Source organism: Conger conger, chromosome 12 (genome assembly GCF_963514075.1).
Source record: "Conger conger chromosome 12, fConCon1.1, whole genome shotgun sequence".
NCBI classification, from domain to species: Eukaryota; Metazoa; Chordata; class Actinopteri; order Anguilliformes; family Congridae; genus Conger; species Conger conger.
This window is the reverse complement of record NC_083771.1, coordinates 18,585,545-18,608,044: the sequence shown is the minus strand read 5'-3', so window position 1 is coordinate 18,608,044 and position 22,500 is coordinate 18,585,545. Positions and strand designations below refer to the sequence as shown.

Here is a 22,500-nt window from a genome sequence, read left to right as displayed (position 1 = left end):
ACAATAACTTTCACCCCCGTCTCATCACTCTCTAGCAGCCAGTCCTGGTCAGACCAGGCACCTGTGGATGCACATTTTTCTGTTGACTTTATAATCCCCTGACATCATGGTTAGTAGACACAACACTATTCACACAGTCCCCCCATTTTAGGGCACCATAATGTTTGGGACAACACGTGTTTCTGATTAGTCAGGCTTGTTCAATTCCTTCCTTAGTGCAGGTATAGGCAAGCTTTCAGTGTCTAGTCTTGATTCTAGGCATTGTATTGCCTTTGTAGTCATTTTTTTTGCCTTTTTGGAATTTGACAAGATGAAAACCAGAGCTGTGGTAATGAAAGTCAAGGAAGCAGTTAGAGACATAGGCCAAACCTCAGATGTTTGGAACATGAGAGAAAAGGAGTGAGAGCATTGCTGAGCTTAGCAATCACAAGAGGACTAATAGGTCAAGGAAGACCTCAACAGTTGATGACTGAAGAATTCTCACCGTAATGAGGAAAAACCTGTCTAGGCAGGCGTGGATATTTCAGTGACTACTGTCAGCAAAAGACAATAGAGGCTACACAGCAAGATGCAAACCACTTGTTAACCCCAAAAACGGGATGGCCAGTTTACAGTTGGCTAAGAAGTACCAAAAAGTTTTTCTGGACAAATGAGACCAAGATTCACCTGTAGCAGAGTGATGGCAAGAGCACCATGGAGGCCAAATGGAACTACCCAAGATCCAAAGGAACCCCTCACTGGTGCAACATGGTGATGGAGGTGTTGTGGTTTCGGCATGTATGGCTGCTGTAGGAACTCTTTGACTGGCCAAGTTATTTACCTGATCTGAATCAAATTGATCATGCGTTTCATATGTTGAAGAGAAAACTCAAGGCAGCTAGCCCCATAAACAAGCAGGAGCTGAAAAAGGCTACATCACAGGCCCAGCAGAGCATCATTAGAAAAGATATCCAGCATATAGCGATGTCTATGGGTCACAGACTTCAAGAGCCATTGCTCAGGGTTAAAGTACTAAACATGACTATCATTTACATAAAATGAATATGTCCCAAATATTATGGTGCCCTGAAATGGGGAGGGGGGTTTCTGCATGTGTAAACAGTGCTGTCATTTCTATGTGGTGAAAGCAAAAATGAAATCAGTAAAAGCTAAGAATATGCACTTTAACCTCATATGATTTACAAATCTAAAGTTGTGGAGTACAGACACAAATCAAGAAAACATTTCTGTTCCAAACGTTATGGAGCTCACTGTATATTAAAAAATCAGCAATACCATCATCACTGAATACACATAGGACGACAGTGACAAAGAAAAAAACCTCCTGTCTGTACCCCAGTGAAGAATTATTGAAGGTTTGCTTGATTTCATCCCTGGCTGAGCACTGTAAACCAGAAACAATATCAAGCCCTAAAATAAATGCAAAATGTCATGTTTGGATCTGGGAAGATGGTAGACCTCCACACTTTGCATTGCAGGGTGCCCAGAACAGGAGACAGATATGGTAATCATATGCTGATTGAGACACTCCTCGCCTGACTCAGCCGGTTTGTTTCACCCAAAACCTTATCTGTCGTGAAACTGCCAGCACAGTTGAGCATAATGTAATCTAAATCACCGAGATGTAAATACTTTTTTTTTTGCAGCCATTCATTACTCCACAGGATCCTAATCACAGACAGCTCTAATATCTAAGTGCTTATATCGATTGCATCCCTGACGTGTGGTCAGATTACTGCTCGTTGCCATGTTTACTGTAGCAGCCTCTGCTTCTGCACCACATCTGTCATTGAGTGCCGCCCCCAACACACACCCACTCCCCCCCCCCCCCCCCCCAAAAAAAAAAAATTGTGATGTGTATCAGGGACAGAGGAAATGTACACTACCAATGTCTCACAGTTTTACAGGAGATCATATTTAGAGAGGACTCGGAGAAGGGAGAAGTGGGCGTGGCTCAACGGAGTTGTTTTGGGGTTCAGGGGAGCTGCTTCCTCTCCTCTCTCACTGAAGGTACCCACCCCCACCCCATAATTCTTCTAAGCCTTAGCTCTAGTCGATGTCCTCACCCGTTGTGCCGTTAGTGTCCAGTCGGTGGCAGTGGTGTTGCACTCAGTGCGTGATGTATTGGTGGGCAGTGCTGTGGTTTTTGCCGTGCAGGTGCTGTTCTGGTAGGTAGCACACAGTTGTCGTGGTGGTGTGTTTCTCTGTCGTGCTGCGCCCCTCCCCCCCCCCCCCCTTGTGGTGCTCCGTACCGGAAAATTAACAGCAAAAAGTGAAGATCTGCCCTCTTGCTTGCTTACACACGGTGGCTCCAGTCAAGGGCATGTACTATACGTCCGCTGTATCCAATGCTTGAACACAGGAGCCATTTTATTCATATGTTTTTAACGAATGGGAAATCCCGCTCAATGAGCTATCCAAATTGTGTACATAACGAACATATCGAAGTCAATGTGAATAGTTCAGAAATGAGAAGAGATGGTTGATGGGAAATGTAGTGTTTGATGATCAGAGGTGTAGTACCTTCACTAGGGCGGAAGAAGGGCTAGAATAAGGCCACGTCTGGGGTACAGGTTTAGCCCCAGCTCAGTATTGTTTGATGTACTGTGTGGCAGTGTGGACCCGTACTCTTTTCGGTAAACACGTATCAGGTTATTTGCCCAGCTTTCTCCATTAGGGAAACTTCCTCCATCCCTACCTCCCTCTTTCTCTCTAACCTCCCTCTTTTCTCTCTCCCTCCCTCTCTCAGCAGCTCAGAGCCCCACCGCTGCCGACCCTTTACAGCAGGCCTATGCAGGAGTCCAGCAGTACGCAGGTCTGTGTGTGTGTGTGTGTGTGTGTAACTGAGTGTGTGTGTGGACCACACACGTGTGTGTAACTGAGTGTGTGTGTGTGCCCGCGTGTGTGTAACTGAGTGTGTGTGTGCCTGCCTGTGTGTAACTGAGTGTGTGTGTGACTGCGTGTGTGTGTGTGTGTGTCTGTGTGTTTGTGCCTGCATGTGTGTAACTGAGTGTGTGTGTGCCTGCGTGTGTGTAACTGAGTGTGTGTGTGTGCCCGCGTGTGTGTAACTGAGTGTGTGTGTGTGTGTGCCTGCGTGTGTGTAACTGAGTGTGTGTGTGTGTGTGTGTGTGTGTGTAACTGAGTGTGTGTGTGGACCACACACGTGTGTGTAACTGAGTGTGTGTGTGGACCACACACGTGTGTGTAACTGAGTGTGTGTGTGGACCACATACGTGTGTGTAACTGAGTGTGTGTGTGGACTGCACGTGCGTGTGTATCTGAGTGTCTGTCTGTGTGAACTGCAGGCGTGTGTGTAACTGAGTGTGTGTGTGAACTGCATGTGTGTGTGTAACTGAGTGTGTGTGTGGACTCCAGGCGTGTGTGTAACTGAGTGTCTGTGGTTTGTTTGTGTCTGCGTGGGTGTGTACAGAATACGAAACGTGACATAAAATATTTATTTTCACATTCAATATTTCTTGCCCGTAATCTGAGCACAGATTTTATCCAACACTCTTAAGAAATGCAGTAACACAGTTTAACCCCACACTTTTTAAACGTGCATAGTGTTAAATAATAGCTATGAATACCGATAATACCCTCTCTTTCCAGCAGCTATACTGGGCAGTCTCTAGGGCTGTGCTGTCATATCTCAGGACTAGGTGGGGCTTGGTTAACGCCAGGGTGGGAAATCTCCAGGGAAGTGCTGGGTGGGTGGGAATTCTCCAGGGAAATGCTTGACTGCAGCTTGCAGTAGTGTGGGGCCAACCTTATCCATGAAGTATTGCCCCAGTGCATTCATTCAGTCTTTTTCAGTACACCAATTTATATAAGTATTTATTAAATATTTAATGAATACAAAATATGTCATGCATTTAGAATGATGTATTATATTATATGAATGTTTATTTTTATTTTTTTTTGGATGAAATATTTCAAACATAGTGTATATTAAAAATATTATGACCCAGATATGTATAATGACTGGAAATGGAAATTGTTTTTTAAGGATGAATGTGCTTAGACTGTATTTCAGTGTCTCACATTAAGTAAAGTAATTGTGAGTTTAATTCATATAGTTGATGAATAATTTTGTTATGTGTATTTTAAAAACTGCTTAGTAAATGTTTGAAAAATCAGTCAATCAGTTACCCTTTAATATCAATATTTATTTTCCAAAGCTATGTAATGTTGGAAAACAATTAATGATTGATATACTATACAGCAATTGATTTGTAGAATGTATATCATTAATTGTTGGGAAAATCTTTTTTTTACTATCACATTTATCTGTGCGTACATACTGTATCCTGTGTGTGTGTGTGTGAGTGTATGCGTGTGCGTGTGTGTGTGTGTGTGTCTGTGTGAGTGTCTGTGTGTGTGTGTGTCTGTGTCTGTGTGAGTGTGTGTGTCTGTGTGAGTGTGTGTGTGTGTCTGTGTGAGAGTGTGTGTGTGCGTGTGTGTGTTTGTGAGTGTGTGTGTGTGTCTGTGTGTGTGTGTGTGTGTGTGTGTGTTTGTGTGTGAGTGTGTGCGTGTGTGTGTGTCTGTGTGAGTGTCTGTGTGCATGTGTGTCTGTGTGTGTGTGTGTGAGTGTGTGTGTGTGTGGTGTCTGTGTGTGTGTGTGTGTAGAGGAGTACTGATGCATTGCCGGTGTGTGTGTCTCAGCAGCCTACCCTGCTGCATACGGACAGATCAGCCAGGCCTTCCCCCAGCCTCCCCCCCTTATCCCCCAGCAACAGAGAGAAGGTAAGAGTGACTACACATATACACCATACACCCTCATACACACTACACACACTATACATACACTATACACCCTCATACACACACTATACACACTATACATACACCCTCATACATACACTATACACACTATACATACACCATACACTCTCATACATACACTATACACACTATACATACATCATACCCCCTCATACATACACTATACACACTATACATACACCATACACACCCTCATACATACTATATACACCATACACACATCCTCATACACACACTATGCACACTATACATACATCATACACACCATACACACCCTCATACACACACTATACACTCTATACATACACCATACACATCCTCATACACACACTACATATACACCATACACACCCTCATACACACACTATACACACTATACATACACCATACACATCCTCATACACACACTATACACACTAGACGTACATCATACACACCATACACACCCTCATACACATCATCATACACACACTACACATACAGTATACACATCCTCATACACACACTAGACATACACCAAACACATCCTCATACACCCTCATACATACACTATACATACACCATTCACAGCCTCATACGCACACTACACATACACCATACACACCCTGCGTGTAGTCTCACTGTTCCTTCTTTTTTATTTGTGTCTCTGTTCCCTCCTCTTCTCTAATACCGTACCTGTAATTGTATCCATTTCTCATTGACACACAAAATCTCCTCACGTCCACTTCTCCCGTGATACCTCTCCATTCTGTCCTCTGCGGACATCTCTCTCTTTCGTCATCTCTTTCTGGCCTCCATTCACTCTCCCTTCCCCCCCAAATCCTCCACGGTTCTCTCCTCCGCTCTCTCGTTCCCTCTCTCCCTCTCGCTCCAGGGCCGGAGGGGTGTAACCTGTTCATCTACCACCTCCCTCAGGAGTTTGGAGACGGCGAGCTCATGCAGTCCTTCCTGCCTTTCGGTAATGTCATCTCCTCCAAAGTGTTTGTGGATCGGGCGACAAACCAAAGTAAATGCTTTGGTGGGTAAAAACAATAAAAACCTGTAAAGATTAATTTTTTAACTAATAACTTTTTTTTTTTTCATTTTGCCACAGCTAAGTTTTCAGAAAGAGAGAAGGGGGGGAGGGGTTAAAGGAAAGTAAAAGACAGGAAGGGAAAGTATGGAGAGGGGCCTGTGAAATGAAAATGAAGGAGTGTAGAATGAATGAGTGTAAAGAGAAAGATGAAAGATGGAAAGAGGAGGTCTAGGGCGCAGAAAGCTGATGGAAGGGGTGTCAGATGCCGCAGGGTCTCAAGTGGGCGACTAAAGTTTGATTTATACTTTGTCACATGACCCATTGTCGCACAATGTTTTGCATTCATATTTCCGCGAAGGCCTGTAGGGTAGGTTCTGTTGTGAGACACCAAACGGCTGTTTACATTACACACAGAAAAAAGATACTAATAAAAATATCCATGACAGTGAATTTTGGTGTTCCATGATTTGGCTGTCTAATCACACAGCGCAACAAATTACGGCATCCGCGTCAACAAACTTCAACACTTTATTTTATACAAGACATGTCAAAATGGTCATGTGACAAGGTATAAATCAGGTTTAAGAGCCTAACAGCTGAAAGTGTTTGACAGGTTTCTTCATGGATGCAGTAATGGGATTGGGTCAGGGGTGAAAGTGGAGACCTGAGAACTAACCTTTCCTTCCAGAGAATTCCTGTCCTTTGTCCTTTTTTGTGAACATATGATATACTTCAGTTTTTTCAATATTATTTCAGTTTTTGTGGAAGATATTTTTGGTACTTGGAGTTCCTGATGCCATGCAGGCTTTACAATGGCTGGTCCAGGTGCATTCTGGGGTTTGTAGTTTAAAGCAAGAAAGTACACTTCAAATAACTCCAAAGCAACTTGTACAGCAACATTATGTTTCCAGCTCTAATTAATTTAAAGGGGTTCATTCACAATTATTACTAGAACATCCATTTTCATATCTTGCTGCTATTTAAATTATTTGAGAGCAGCAGTCTCAGCTTGTATGCTCCAGGTGAAACAAAATGAAAAACAAATGTAACTCTTTTGAAAAATAATCAGGTAATATGGCAACAACCACTGGAAGCTTAACTTTGCTACACAAGTTGCTTTGTTGAAATGTATTCTGTGGCTTTAAACCACTGGTATACCAGTCATTGCATATACAGTCCACAGCCTATCAGAAACCTCCATATTAATAAACTTTCAAAAATATGTATTAGACTGAAATAATATTTTTCAAAAGTCTTTTAAATGTAGTGAATTATCCCTTTCAACACATTTGTGACCGGTTCTGACAGTCATGACGGCCAATATCATATAAATCCATGTTTAAGTAAAAATGTATTTATGGCTGTTTTAGGCTTTCATCTTAATTTTACAGAACAATATCTTGGATTTCATAATCTGCTTGTCTTATTGCCAAATTCAGAGTGAAATATAAGTTTTTAAACACAAGATGTCAAAGTGAAAGTAACAACAGAGCCAGCACGGTTCACCAGTCACAAACAACCACATCAGCTGAGTTTGTGGCTACATGTTAATGTATTTGCTTTCATGGACTGCATGTCTTAATGTCAAGGGTAAATGTTCAACATTTAGAAACATAACTTTAGAAAGATACCTTTCTCGAGAGGTATCTTTAGAAAGCTTACATTCTCTTCTTTCGAGTAGTTTCTACTCTAAATACATTTTGGGGTCAATACGATTGATTTTGATAAAGCAGGTCACATTTGTCCTTTTACTCTCAACTGAAGCAGATGCCATAGGTTGGCCATTTTGCCAAGTGCGACTCTTGACCTGAATTAACCTGGGGGGTATTTCACAAAGCAGGATTACAGAGTAAAACCTTTTTAACAGCTCTTTCGCCTTCAGTCTATGTTACAGATTTGAGAGAGTTTTGGGTTTTAGATCTGTCAGAACAGTGGATTCTGGACTTTATATGATGGTTAGCTAGAATGAAGATGGTTAAGAGACCAGAGAAGTATTCTTGTCAATAGTTCTTAAAACAAATATGTACATATTTTCAATATAGAAACCTTCCATGATAAAACTAAGGAACATTGTTCAGAGTTCAGTAAAGTTATCCATAATGCCTACAGACTAACATAATTACTAACAGAACAGATTTTTCATGTTGACTCTTTTCTAGACACAGCTGAACAGTGTAATATTTCTACATAATTACTGATTCATAAAAACGGTTTTCAGCTGAGCAGTAAGGAGCTCTAACACACTCACACTGATCGGCTCTTACCATCATCTCTGTAAGACATTTCATAGGCTTCAAAAATGTAACCTTATTTCCTTTGTCCAAAAACGAATTAATGGTGTGTCTGATGTGACATTCTTGCTCACGCTGTTTGTTTCTGCACAGCTTAATATGGGGCCAGTCTTTTACCCAAATGTCAGCAACGAGAACGCCAGCCAGCCCTGTGTCCGCCTGTTCCCATGGCAACGTCACAGTTCATTGCCATAGGAACATTTGCCCTTTATGTGACTGATGTTGTATAATATCGTTGCATGTCCGAGTCATTGGCTGGAGCTCGGGACAGACTGGTTGTTGGTTTCATGTTCTGGGTTTTCTGAAGTTGTTATGGAAAGACTAAAAGGAACTACTGTTTCAAAGTGGTGTTTCTGTTACCCCACCTAAATAATCATGGCACATATTCAGAATTAATGATTGACTGGACAAGAGTATTCCAAAGTCCTGCACTGCTACATATAGTACTTCTTGTAACAGGGTTGATGGTGGAGTTGCATAGCTAATATTTGCACAGGTGCACAAGCTGACTGAGGTCATATTTGCTAACCCTGAGTCAGTGGGCCCTGAGATTAATATATACTATGTTATCTGAAGTAAATATGGTACAAGTGCAATGGACCATACCCAAAGAAAAGCATTTATTGTCTGAGGATTCCTTTCCCTCTTAGAAAGTATATGATACATTTATATATAAACCAGAGATTGATTTATAGTGGCACTGGCCCCACTACAAATCACTGGGATGATCACAGCAATCGTTTTGAAATTATGAATATCAAGCGTATACTTTTATTGAAAATATGAATTATGATCATGACAATCTGGTGGTCTGTATAATACTCTATAGCACTGCACAGTATGGATGTAGAGGATACAGTGTGCAGAGACCTTGAGAGACAGCAGTCTACTCAGTAGTACAAACATTCCCAGGAATGAGTCTACTGACAGCAGAACTGGGTCAGATTCTTCAACATTTCTGATATGAGTACATTTTTAAAGAATCATCCATTTACACTTGCATTCAGAAATAAATGGATCCTGTGATTGTACCTTTTGGTTAGTAACACCTTTGTTGAAAATGATCAAAGATCTGCAAGAGTGTTTTCACATTTTCCATTCTCCAGCTCAAGTATCTAAAGGACATATTTGTCCTCAGTCTAACGGGCAGCCCTAATAAAGGTTTTTTTCAAACGCTGGGACACAAAATATAACTGGTTGAATGCCCGTGGCAGGGCTCAGTCAGTTTGATATTAGTGCGTTCATTAGAATAGAAAACCAGCCACAATCTTCATTGAGGCCTTTAAAAGGGTTTAAACGTGCAACTGGTCAATTTGGTTCAATATGGGCAGCTTCATGTTATAAGTCTGCTGGAGCCAAAAAGCAATGTATGCATCCCACCACGCAAGGTTCATACAACCCTCCTGCATGTGTATTTCTGTTTAACACAGCGACTTGTTAGCAAGCTTTTTGAAGCACATAACAGAACAGTTTCGAAATTCACAGCTGAGCTATTGACGGGTGTAGAAATGAAAACGCCTATAGGAAAACAGCATCTGTTGAGGGAACCCATGCAGGAACAAACTCCTGGGTTGGACTGCAAAAATACTTTTATTTCAAAAACACTCTTGCGGAACAAACTGTGTGCATCACTGACCAAAAAGTAAAATCATAAGAAATAATGATTGTGCTTCTAATATTGGAATTTCACTGTAGTGCATAGATCTAACACATTTCTCCCAGGTTTGGTCGGCCAGCAGTGTCTGTCAGAGTGAACGTGCGTGGCCTGTCTGTGATGTGGGTGATATGAGACAGTGCTGGTGCTTGACTGAAACATAGACACTGTCTGTATTTGCATTCTGTGAGATGTGGTGTTGCACATTTGCAGTGGAAGCCCAGCTGCAGTGAAAGTGGCTGAACCGGGAGAAATGAAATAACCTCTGTGTGCTTCCTCCTCTCTCTGTCCCCTGGCTCCTCCCTTCATCTCTCCGTTACTCCGTGACGCCTTACCCCCTTTCCCCTCCTTCCTTTCGTTCTCTCGCTCCCTCTTAATCCCTTTGTTCCGTCTAACCTTGAAACCCGACTCATTCCGCTACCTCTCCTCTCTTCCATCGCTTTCTCTTATTCTCTCTCTCTGTCTCTCTCTCACGGTCTTTTTTCCCTTTGATCCGACACTAACCTTAACTGCACCTCCCTCCTCTTCCTCTCTCTTTCACTCCGTCTTTCCCTCCCTCTGCACTCTCTCCCCCCCTCCCTCCCCTCTGCAGGCTTTGTCAGCTTCGATAACCCCGCCAGCGCCCAGGCAGCCATCCAATCGATGAACGGCTTTCAGATCGGCATGAAGCGCCTAAAGGTGCAGCTCAAGAGGCCGAAAGATGCCAACCGCCCCTACTAGCCCCGTCCCCCTCCCCCACCTTCGCCCCAATGGCGAACACTGCTGGAGCACACAGGACAAACAGGTGAGACCCCCCCTACATACTACATACTACATACACACACACCCCTACATACTACATACTACATACAAACACACCCTACCTACTACATACTACATACACACACACACACACCCTACATACTACATACTACATACACACACCCCCTACATACTACATACTACATACACACACACCCCCTACATACTACATACACACACACCCTACATACTACATACTACACACACACACACACATATACACACACACAGACACCCCCCCTACATACACACACACATATACACACACACACCCTACATACACACACACATACACACACACACACACCCCCTACATAAACACACACATATACATACATACACACCCCCCCTACATACACACACACATACACACATAAACACACATATATACACACACCCCCTACATACACACACACATACACACATATATACACACACACCCCCCTACATACACACACACATATACACACACACCCCCCCTACATACACACACACACATACACACATATATACACACGCACCCCCCCCCCCCCTACATAAACACACACACACATACACACACATAAACACACATATATACACACACCCCCCTACATAAACACAAACACACACCCCACACACACACACACACTCACACACACACACCCCAGTCCCAACAGTAGCAGACGGCTACACCAGGGCTTGAACCACAAACCTTCCAGGTCCCGGTCATGTACCTGAGCCACTAGTCTACAGCTCCAGCTACTTTCAGAGTATTGCCGGCAGTGTCATCGTCATAAAAAACGAGGACTCGGGGCGCACAGAACAGACCAGCCTCCATCCCCCCAGGGGAGAGGCGTGCAGTGAAGTGAGCAGCATCCTTCCCCCACGTTTCCACCGCCTCTCTCGTCCCCCATCTCTTCATCTGCGTGATGGAGAATCTGCATAGCGTCGTTTATTCTCCACACAGGAGCTGATTGCCTATTCATACAGCCGGCGGAGCATTTCAGCAGAAGTGCCGCCTCGTAGCGGGAATTCTTCTGTGTTTGTCTATCTGTGAAGTGTTTTGTTTGGGGCGATTGAAGGATGGTGGACTTTTAAGCGGTGCATGAACCCAACAACCTTCTGGTGCTAAACCCTGGACCATCCACTGCAATTATTCTACATTTTGTATTATGAATGGGTGCTGAATCATGTTGCTGTAACTGTTGTTTGTTTTTCCTATTTTGCTTATGTAGAAATATTAATGTAATGAATACATTCGTTAATACTGAACAGAACTAATAAAAAGTTATTGCTAAATGTATTTGTACATCAATGAATTCATGTTAAGAACTACATTAGTTAACGTCGAATCATGTAACCATATTGTAAAGTAACCTATATACAGTAATGTGTCCCGGGTTTAATACTTAAGGATTGGTTTTCCTCATGAATAATCTGACAGCGTTGGCAATTAAATAGCAGAATTACACAGCTTTCCGCAGCAATTCACACGTTTTTTGTTTTTTCTTTCCAGAGAGAAAATTAGCTAATTGCGAAAGGAAAAACAAAAAACAGAGCCAGTATGTGTTGGCGATGGAAAGCAATTAACTGAAGATAAATGCTCAGGAGCTGGACAATTATGTTAATGTAGAAAATAACAGCTTCTGTTTGTTTATCACCTAGGTTTTACGGAGTTGGGATGCACGATTGGCGACAGGAGAAAAAAAAGACATTGTGATAAAAAAATAAAACAGTTTCAAAAGGGGCTGGAACCAAACTGCAACACAAGAGAAACGAAGGGGGAAGAATCACACCACCAAACTTTAACACCGCTTTTGGAACTTCTGGAATTCAGCAGAACCCTGTGTGTGGCAGCAAGTGTGTCTCTGGACCTGGGTCGACCCCCTTACCCCCCTCCCCTCCCAAAACCTTTTCCAGACCAGGCAGGACCACTACAACAAAAGGACTTATACAGAAAAAAGAAACTACTGACTGATTCCCACAGAGCCGATCCAGAAGGAGAGCCCCGACGACTTCAAAATAAAGCTTTTTTGAAAAAAAAAAAGAGAAAAAAAGACATTCCCCATGCAGAGCACTGCGAGAGGGCTCGAACCAACAAAAATCAAACAGAGGAGGCAGATACCTTTTTAAATAACAGTTGTGAATTTTAAAGTGAACTGCATTTTCAGAGGAAAGGACCTTTTTTTAAGGGGGCGCGATATTTCAGGACACAAACTCATAGAGATTCGGGTGGCCATCTTTACTTGGAGTGCCTGTCCGTTTCCAGGGGATACAGTTGCCATGGCAAGCCGTGGCAACAATCTCTAGGGAGTCTTACCCATCATTCCTCAGTTGATTTAGGGACCAAATGACCAAACATTTTTACCACTTAAAGACTTGTAGCTGTAACATACTTGGACCGTCACATCTCTTTTGCTGTTTGAGCAGGCCTAAGGGTTATGGTTGAGGGGAAAAAAATGTAAAATGATCATATAAATATATATATATACAATATATATACTGTATATACATACATATATATTGCTGGTATGCTTTATAAAAATGGCAACTATTTCAGATCGCCTGTGGGAACACTCATTTCGCTAGTTTACAACTACAACTACTCAGTATCAGAGTATTTATTTTTTCTCTGTTCTTTTCACCTGAACCAGAACAAAACCTGAACCTGATAGTTAAAATGAACATAATATATATGTGTGTACAAAATATATGAACATGTTTATATTTACAGTACATATATATGTATAACATACACATGCAAAACGTATTCATATATATCGGCGCATATATATGAATACATATGTTACTCAAACTTATATATGTGTTTATATGCATATATTTTATATATATGTGTGTGTATATAGAACTGCTATTGAACCTAATATGTAGAACTGTAATTTTACTGTAGATTTTAGCTGGTCTCCAACAATGCTCATGCCAATCTGCTTTGGACTAAGCTGGGTAGAATCGCAATTATGGCAGCTCCCAAACTGCAAGCATTCCACTCTCTTCTGAAATACGTGCTGACATATATATATATATACATATATATGTGTGTGTATATTCATATTTGTACATATGTGTATATGTTATTTGAAACTGCAGGAGGCCGGTTCTCAGAGGGCGAGTATCAAGAACAGGCCGTTTGATCTTTCCTTAAGAACTGGGGGCTGCCTTCATAACCGATCTACTCTGCTCCACACTGCGCACAGACACCTAGCAAAGAATCAGCCATCTGCTAAACTTGAACTAAAACCGACATATCATAGCCGTTATTTATCTCTCCGCGCCGCGTGCATCAGTCTTACTCTCGCGTTTAGGTAGGCGCCAGACGACAGCGTCGCAGCGGCCCGTTTAGTCACCGGCGGCTCGTTTCTAAAACCACTTTCCGACTCGAGTTTAACCCAGACGTATGGCTAATTGAGCCACTACTATTGCTCATTGCTAATGGGGGAAAAAAGAAAAAGTGTGGCTTTTTCATGGCGGATACCAGATGCTGAATAAGACGCAAAGCCGTGCATTGCAGCTAGCGGTGGCGACTTGCCACAGCGTACGCGGTCACGGAGTCGGAGAGTAAGCCGGTCTAAACAGCGTATGTAACATCCCCATCTGGTTCATTTCCAAACGACGGAATCCGACACTCCCTCCACAACTCGACCTGCAAAACACAGCAAATCTGACGGAAGTGTTTTGTCTTGCAATGTAAGTGGTCTGAACTGACCTATGACACAGTGTAGAGTAGTACTCTTAAGCCCTATTTTTAAGCAGTACAACTGTTTAAAAACCGTGAGCTGACAACCAAAACCCGAAGTTGATATTAGAGACGCCGTGGAATTCTACACCACAGGAGGATGAACCAAATGATCCAGATGGCGATGGAAACTAGCGACATACTTGCGCTCGAGTACTCGGCAACAGGCGGTTTCCCCTGAACGTTTTTCCCTAGACCCATCCTAACACCAGAGAGGTGTAGTCTCTGGCTTCCACAGACCCCGCCCCCTGCTTGTACATCCAATCCCAGGACAGACACACCTAATAGATATCTAACTCTTTCCCTTTTGCCATTACTGTCCATCAGCTCGGCTGCAACTGTTTACATAAAAGGATTCAACAGAACAAAGTGTTTAAAAAATAAATAAAAAAACGATCGAGAGACAGAGCAGAGCTTTTAATATATATAAATCAATGAATATATGTAAATGTTTCTTTTTGTTGCTCTGTTTTTCTCTGTAAATAGGTTTGCATATTTTATAGGACTTTTACTTCTACCTACAAGGACTGGGTAAAGAGCAAACTTTAAATACTTAAAAAAGAAAGGAAAAAAGAGCAATCAATAAAAGATTAAAAAAGCAGGTAACACGGAGTTATAGGGGTCCATGGCATGAGTAGAGGGTGTGCAAATCCAGGTTTTTAACAAGACATCTGTCAGGGAGTGCATTGAATTCAATATAAAGAAAATCAGATCATTTATTGTCACATTTATTTAAATGTTCATGACTTATTTTTATTTATTTATTTATTTATTTATTTATTTATTCATTCATTTATTTCCTGGCATTTTTCTACCAAACTGCCAATAATTCCAACCTGTTGTGTTATTTATTTCTATAAATGTTTGCTGGAAAGTGTGTGCTGAGGGTCAATGTTCCTGTGAGCAGATAGGTAGTTTTTTTTTAAGTTTTTTATTATTTATACACAAGACATAAGAGCAATACTCTTCCCGGCGGTGTGCCCTCGTCCTAAATGCACGGCTCGCCCTGAAACAGGGCCTAAACTTCATTTTCCAATCAAACATTAGTCCAAGCAAAGCCAGTTAAACACTACGCATTGAGTAAATTATTAATCTGAACAACCATTTAACTTCATATACAGTGATTTGGAAAAAAATGACATTCCAGACTGAGCCCTAACCCAGACCTGCCTTCTTCTGTTGACACTTCATAACCAGCCACTGAGACGGAGACAAACAAAACCCTGGGGGGAAATCCAGTTTCTCCACAGACTACTCTCTGAACATTTAAAGACAAACAGAAGACCATTTCCACAAAACTGCCAGGGTACTGTTTGTACATGGTGGCAACTCTGCTTTTTGGAAATAGTGTGAAAATCATTTTCAGAGAGTAGTAGTTTTTTCCACCCAATTTCTAAATGAAAAAAAAAATCTTTCCTCAACAGAAGTTTGGACTTCTCTGCTCCCTGTAATGGAAATCTGTGGCAGGTAAAATCTGTGGCAGGTTTCGGTCTGGCTTTGAAGGAAGCAGTATGCCATGGTCATTGGTCCATGTAGCTAAAAAAAAGCCTTAAAAGGGGTTTACAAGACAGACAGTGGAGGTAAATCCTCCCACCTCTCAGCTCCTAAACTCTAAGCTCACAGAACATATCCCAGCATGCTCTTGGTGCCAACTAGTACTGTGTACATTATGAATGCAACTCATTTTCATTTTCAGCTCTCAATTGGGGTTATCCTATTCACCTCCCCTTAAGGTCAGGGCACAACACAGCCTTGACCCTCGTCCTTTATGGCAATTTACAGTTTAGTTCCATCAACAGCAGGACGCCCACTAGAAACTGCACTAATCCAAACCCATGAAAATCAACAACTCAACTACTTGTGTGGCTCGTAGGAAACTTGACCATAGAGAACGTTCCCCCTGCCCCACATAAACCGCTCTTTGAGGTCTAGAGTGCTAGCTGCTTTAGCCTTCCGCTATACCTTTGACTATAGCCCGAGGCATCTCAACACTTGCTGATCTGATGATGTGTAGGTGTGTATAGTTTCACCACTGAAAAATATGTCCAACAAGTTAAACAGTGTTTTCTCTCATTGTTATAGGTTGGGAACTAGCAGGACAGGGCAAACGTATGCAGTTATGGGACACTGATTACAATTGGGATCTTTATTAGGAGAAAAAAGGAAAGCAATTTCATGTGAAAATAAAAGGAAAAATTCTATGCAGGAAGGTGGGGGTGTGATGGTGTGAGTGTATGTGTGCGTGTGCGAGCGTGCGTGTGGAGAGCCACCTGTCCGTCACTATGAGACCGGCTTCTCATTGGACATTCGGCATCACTGACCCCGCCCTGTCTCTCTAGACTGCCTAATTCTCTGGTCCGTGGACCCCCTGTAATTTACTGAATGACGCGTTTCAGCTTAGCCAGAAATAAAGCACAGTCACGAATCAAGGTGGTCCTCTGCGTGGATTTCTTCTGCACTCATTCATTCACTCTCTTCCTCTGCATTTCCATGTTTTTGCTGCTAACAAACTGGTGGATGACCGTACACAAGCTAGTCTCTCTTGAAATGTTCAGGTCAGGGATCATCTGGTCCTCGAATCCAAATCCAGCCTGGGCTTTCTTTCCTCCCAGCTAATTAACTGAATAATTAGTGCCACTGAATGGCTTTCACACCAGACCCGAGTCCCAGGTAAAAGCAGGGTGGAAAACCAGATCCACCCTGCAGTAAACCAATAGGTAGGATCAGCTCGGTAAAAAGGGGAAGGAATCTCGTTTGCTGGCACAGACACAATGATGTGACATTACAGGTCTTACCATGGAGCAGGGAAGCAGCCCTATTGGGTCACTATCACTGCTACTGCCTTTTCAGAACCCATTAAAGCAGTGGTAACTAAAGCGGTTCCTGGAGATGTACCATCCTGTAGGTTTCCATTTCAACCCTAACGTGACCCTAACCTGACTACTAATTAGCTTCTCATTGTGATCTCTAGCTGTTGAATGAGGTGTGCTTTGTTAGGGTCGGAGTGAAAATCTACAGGATGGTAGATCTCCAGGACGACGATAAAGCAAGCAGGATGTTCATACCAACCAATAGCGTCAGTTCTCCATACAGTCAACCACTCCAGTTTCTGAGCATTTTTTTTTTTTTTTTCGTAGAACATAAATATTTATATTCAGGCAGCATCGTGGTACCGAAGAAGGATGTGCTTGTGAATATATCTGTCACACAGTATTGTGGACTTGGGGAAATTGCAGGTACTGTAACAAAGTGCATTTAACGTTTAATGCGATTGCAGAAGCACTTTGTCATTTTAGGCAATTGGCATAAAATGTATACGTGCTCACGAAGTGATTCTGGAAGCACTAATACTTGCGGCACATTATTTGAGCTGGAGTGAGGATCCTTGGTGTTGTTTTATTGTAGCTGACAGGCAGTTAAGTGAGAACAGACTGCCTCAGGGCAGGAGTCCAACCTTCACAGAACAGACGCGTGAATCTCCTCGGTATCATCGCGGTGACGGGAAGCGTCGGGCGGAAAGCGTCCCAGAGCGAACAGGAAAGGCCACTGGGGAAATGCTTTCAGGACGTGCTCCGAAAGATCAGGGCCAACCAGCACTCTAATTGCCTCAACTTCTACATGAGTAACGCATCCATTCTCAGCCGCAAATCGAGTCATCCTATTGCGAGTTTCTAGCTATATTCACAGGGTTTTCTAGCCATTATGCCCTTTACGTCTTCTTTATGATAGTCATTCGGGAATGGGGTGGTTCTATGGCTGGGGTTGGTCGGCCTTGAATCGTGCGTTACCTGCATAAGACAAACTCCGCGTCTCTGAAGAGACAGGGAGACCATCAGCCTTCTGAAGAGGATGACCAATTATGACAGGTTGAAAAAAAAAAAAAAAAAAAAACATAAATAAAAATAGAGACGGACATTAAATAGAATTCCTTTATTTACATCAGGCACAGAAACACAAAGAAAATAATGCTTTTGCGGTTTCCCTGATCTAGTTTTTTGACTTCCAACCAAAAGACAAAAAATAGGCGTTAAAATTCAAGGGCAAAGTGTGAGGCGGATGATTAAAAAGAATGCGAGAGGTTTTTTAAATTATTTTTGTCATTCATACACGCTGTAGTGCAAAAACTGTTTTCCAAAGGGTAGGGGGGCCCATGCTCACAGTCACATCCAAGTGTAACAACTTTCAAAGACCCTTTCAGGTTCTCTCATCTTAAAAGGCCTCTGGCGTTCCCCGAACCGCAGCGAGGTCAATATTAATAAGGCTGGTTAGCATCAGCCCGAGGGGAACATCTGTGCGCTTCTGAGAGAGTGTCTGAAAAAGGCCTTCTCTGGGCTGCCTGTGCGGGGATGGTGGACGGTGAGCAGGGCGTGGGGGGGGAGGGGGGAGGCGGGGGCAAGGCCCCTCATGTCAGCAGATGAAGAATATGTCATCCAGGATTTGGCTCTCCTCAGCGTCCTCGACCGGGGACGAGGGGGACCGGGGGCGAGGGGCCCGGCGAGGGTGAGGTGGGGCCCGTTGGGGAGGGGGGGCCCATTGGGGAGGGGCCCAGGGGGGCAGCACTGAGGAGAGGCCAGGGGTGCGGGGCTTTCGGGTGGGGCGCCCTCGGCGCTGGATGGGGGCTGAGAGGGGGCTAAACGTGTCCAGGAGATCAATCAGCGACGAGTGCAAGCTGTGGAGAGATCAGAAACAGGGCCACTCTGGATAAACAGCCAGATCAGAAACAGGACCACTCTGGATAAACAGCCAGATCAGAAACAGGACCACTCTGGATAAACACCCAGATCAGAAACAGGGCCACTCTGGATAAACACCCAGATCAGAAACAGGGCCACTCTGGATAAACACCCAGATCAGAAACAGGACCACTCTGGATAAACACCCAGATCAGAAACAGGACCATTCTGGATAAACACCCAGATTAGAAACAGGACCACTCTGGATAAACACCCAGATCAGAAACAGAACCACTCTGGATAAACACCCAGATCAGAAACAGAACCACAGTGGATAAACACCCAGATCAGACACAGAACCACAGTGGATAAACACCCAGATCAGAAACAGAACCACAGTGGATAAACACCCAGATCAGAAACAGAACCACAGTGGATAAACACCCAGATCAGAAACAGAACCACAGTGGATAAACACCCAGATCAGAAACAGAACCACAGTGGATAAACACCCAGTGAGAGAGAAGTAGAGAAGATTGAGAATATGCTGAAAGAATAGCTCTGGCATGCAGAAAGGATTTACAGGCTTAGGGAAAACTCTGACTTTAGAAATACAAATAAAACCAATCAGAACTGCAGTCAGAGAGAGGAGGGAGGAGAATGATAACTGATTTTGCCATCATCCCTGCTGATCAGTAAATTATCTGGACATGTACAGTACTGTGGCTGTAGCAATGATGGTGATATTAATTCACAAGTATGAGGGGGGGGAGGAAGAGAGAGAGGGAGAGAGGGAGAGAGGGAGAGAGGGAGAGAGGCGGTGAGGGGCAGGGGAACAAAATGGTATGAGATGCAGTGCCTGGAGACTGAGTATCAGTATGCAGACAGGCCTCCCCAGCGTGTGAATATTTCACTACGCGGGCTCATATGCATGATGGCGCAGACCCTCTGTCAGTGATGGACCTGCTTCTCAAGGACAGCGTCCCCGAATCTCAAAAACACACGCCCTGCCGACCCCGGCCGTGACTCTGACTCCCTCCAACGTCTGAACACCAGTGCAGGTTCAACACCAGCCCCAAAGCAGCTCACGCACAGCCCGCCACAAATGACTCAATCCGTCGACTTCACTGCTCCATTTCGGCATCGCCAATCGGTCAACATTGTCAATGAGGTGCAATAAAAAGTGTGAGTTTTCTGAGTGAGAATTCAGCGTGAGTGGAACGGTGGCCATTCGGCGCTGAGGGATGCACTCGCACTGCCGTGACTTAGCCTGGGGGAACCCCAGGGGGCGCTAGAGGGGCAGACGCTACCACAAGCTACAGATCCTGCAGGCTCCACTAACAGACGGACGAATAAATAAACGTCAAAAGAAAGTGAGATGCAGCTAATAGAGATTCAAACCCACAGTCCGGCCGCTTGATAAATAATTCAGCTCGTACACAGACGGACAAGCGCGTTTCTGATTTGGAAGATGAATTCTTGAACGGCTCCTTTCGCTCGACGTCAATTTCCATCCCCGTGTGCCTGGGGAGCGGGCCAGTCAGAGGACAGAACGGGAAGTTTTTATTTCATTATTTCTTAAAAAAAAAAAAAAAAACTTTTAAATCGTTTTCCTTCCGCGCACATTCCCCTCACCGCCACATGGCGGACTGATGCGACCTTAGATGACCCCCCCGTGTCGTTTACACACAAACACCACTCCTGCACAGCACTGGTGGGGGGGGGAGACAGATGAAAGTCCAGTCCACAGCAGACTGGGCAGGGAGAGGGGCATGGATGGGGGCGGTCGGGGTGGGGGGGGGGGGGGGGTGACTAAAGTCAAAGTAAGTAAATCAGTCTTGTTCATTTGCTCTCCATGTTGCCTGTCAATATCACTTAGCGTGAGGGAGCAGAGAGAAGTCTAGGGGGGTGGAGGGGGTTGGGGAGGCAGGAGGGAGTCCTGGGGGCCAGGGGGGGGGTTTGGGAGGGGCTGTGCTCAGGACCGCGCGTGGAAATGTGAGAATTAGCATTTTTATTTGTTGATTTATTTAACGGACAGGCCTCTCAAACAGCCATCCATCAACAGACGGCGCCGATATGAATAATGCATCTCCCCCCCCGGCCCAATCCATAACGAGGACAGGGGTACAGTTTGGGCAACCAGGGGAGGCGGGGGGGGGGGGGGGCAGATATCCTTGGCAGGGTAATATTTACTGAAAGCCCTTATTACTTTTCTCAAGGTTCAATGGCGTGTGGCCAGGGGACATTAATATCACTTACGCCACGGTCCCCCAGTCCTGCCCCGCGCCTGGTGGGCACTGCGGCCCAGAGGAGCGGCCCAGAGGCACCAAAGATAACTGGGCAGGCCGGGACGAGGACAGGGGAAGTGACAGTTTAACGGCGGCCATTTTAAACTCGGCCGTGTCAGGGCGAGCGCCCCATTTACCCACATCGCCCACTGTGACATACACTTACACACAAAAGAGGAACAGTTCTAAACTTCTTGAAGAAGGCCAACCTGGATATAAATGGAAGAAGAGCGCTTTCAGGGGCTGTGGTTATGGGTACGTGACTCACGCAAGAACATTTCTGTAACCTTAGCATACATTTCTTGCTTTATCCCGTATGAAGGGCTCATATGAGTGCGCCATTTTGGATTCAAGAAACCTAACTTGAGAAAACAGTCAGAAATGACGAGGCCCGTTATAATACAGTATATGTGGTATTAAAGGTGCGTTATCAGATGGATGGCCAGTGGGATTAATAAGAACATAGTGTAGGTTGCACAGTTTGCATGAAAACAAAACTGAGTCAAAGACCGTTTACCAAGTGCACTTCTTTCCGCACGCTCCCTCCCTCCCCTCCCTCTCATGCTCTCATTAAAGATGGCGGTCACGCCCGGACGACCCGTTCATCCAGAGCGCGCATGGCGATATAAAAATCCGATAACGGCAGACGCCCTGCATGGCGATTTCCTGCTGATCAATAGCGGGGGAGGGAGCTCTAATTACTGCCGGCTGCATCACGCCCCACCACCTTCAGGGGAGGGATTCAAAACGCACGGGCAACAACTCCGCAAATGTTTTTATTTTCCCCCCCAACCCCCGTGCATATGGTTACCGAGGTGCACACAAGATGTCCTCCATGCAATCACCGACACAACCTTTTCACCAAGATTGTTCATTTCATCAAGGTGCTCAGCTTGAACACGTTCTGTACATACCAGAAGCCTGTAGCGCCAGTATAACGTCAGTTCAAACGTTGGCGAGTTCGAACAAAAATTCAGAGTTATGCCATAACTTAATTTAAACGGGTTGCACCAACTAATCTAGTTTCGACGCAGAGTTAAAATGCAACTTCAAATGTACACCTACTCCCTACTTGGTGTAAAGTCATTCCTAAAACATTGATATTGAAATAGTGCATCGATTTGAAAGATGGTGAAACTAGTTCAACTCGGTATAAGCAAGCAGCGCAGGTGATAGATGACCCCTTTAATTTGTATGAGAAGATTGACGTCCACTTGTTTTCAGCATGCAAAGATACAAGAAATAACTGACCATATCTCT

The 22,500-nt window shown here is 44.0% G+C and overlaps 2 protein-coding genes across 21 annotated transcripts in view; one reads left to right on the top strand and one right to left on the bottom strand.

Annotated features, from left to right (window-relative positions):
* celf4 (CUGBP, Elav-like family member 4) overlaps positions 1 to 16,708 on the top strand; it is a 127,542-nt gene extending 110,834 nt beyond the window's left edge. For 2 of the 18 annotated variants that reach the window (XM_061262241.1, XM_061262240.1), the window contains exons 9-13: positions 2,753 to 2,815; positions 4,663 to 4,743; positions 5,657 to 5,740; positions 10,335 to 10,526; positions 12,191 to 16,708. In XM_061262241.1, the coding sequence (XP_061118225.1) occupies positions 2,753 to 2,815; positions 4,663 to 4,743; positions 5,657 to 5,740; positions 10,335 to 10,462 (356 nt within the window). In that variant the 3' untranslated portion in view covers positions 10,463 to 10,526; positions 12,191 to 16,708. Of the gene's footprint in view, positions 1 to 1,899; positions 2,011 to 2,749; positions 2,816 to 4,662; positions 5,603 to 5,656; positions 5,801 to 10,334; positions 10,527 to 12,190 lie in introns of those variants that run through there. The other 16 variants (XM_061262239.1, XM_061262237.1, XM_061262225.1 and 13 more) reach the window with 13 other exon arrangements.
* A 1,486-nt stretch (positions 16,709 to 18,194) lies between these two features.
* The window catches only part of kiaa1328 (KIAA1328 ortholog), a 24,128-nt gene continuing 19,822 nt past the window's right edge, over positions 18,195 to 22,500 (bottom strand). For all 3 annotated transcript variants that reach the window (XM_061261969.1, XM_061261967.1, XM_061261968.1), the window contains one exon: positions 18,195 to 18,948. In XM_061261969.1, coding sequence (XP_061117953.1) covers positions 18,687 to 18,948 — 262 coding nt within the window. In that variant the 3' untranslated portion in view covers positions 18,195 to 18,686. The remainder of the gene's footprint in view (positions 18,949 to 22,500) is intronic.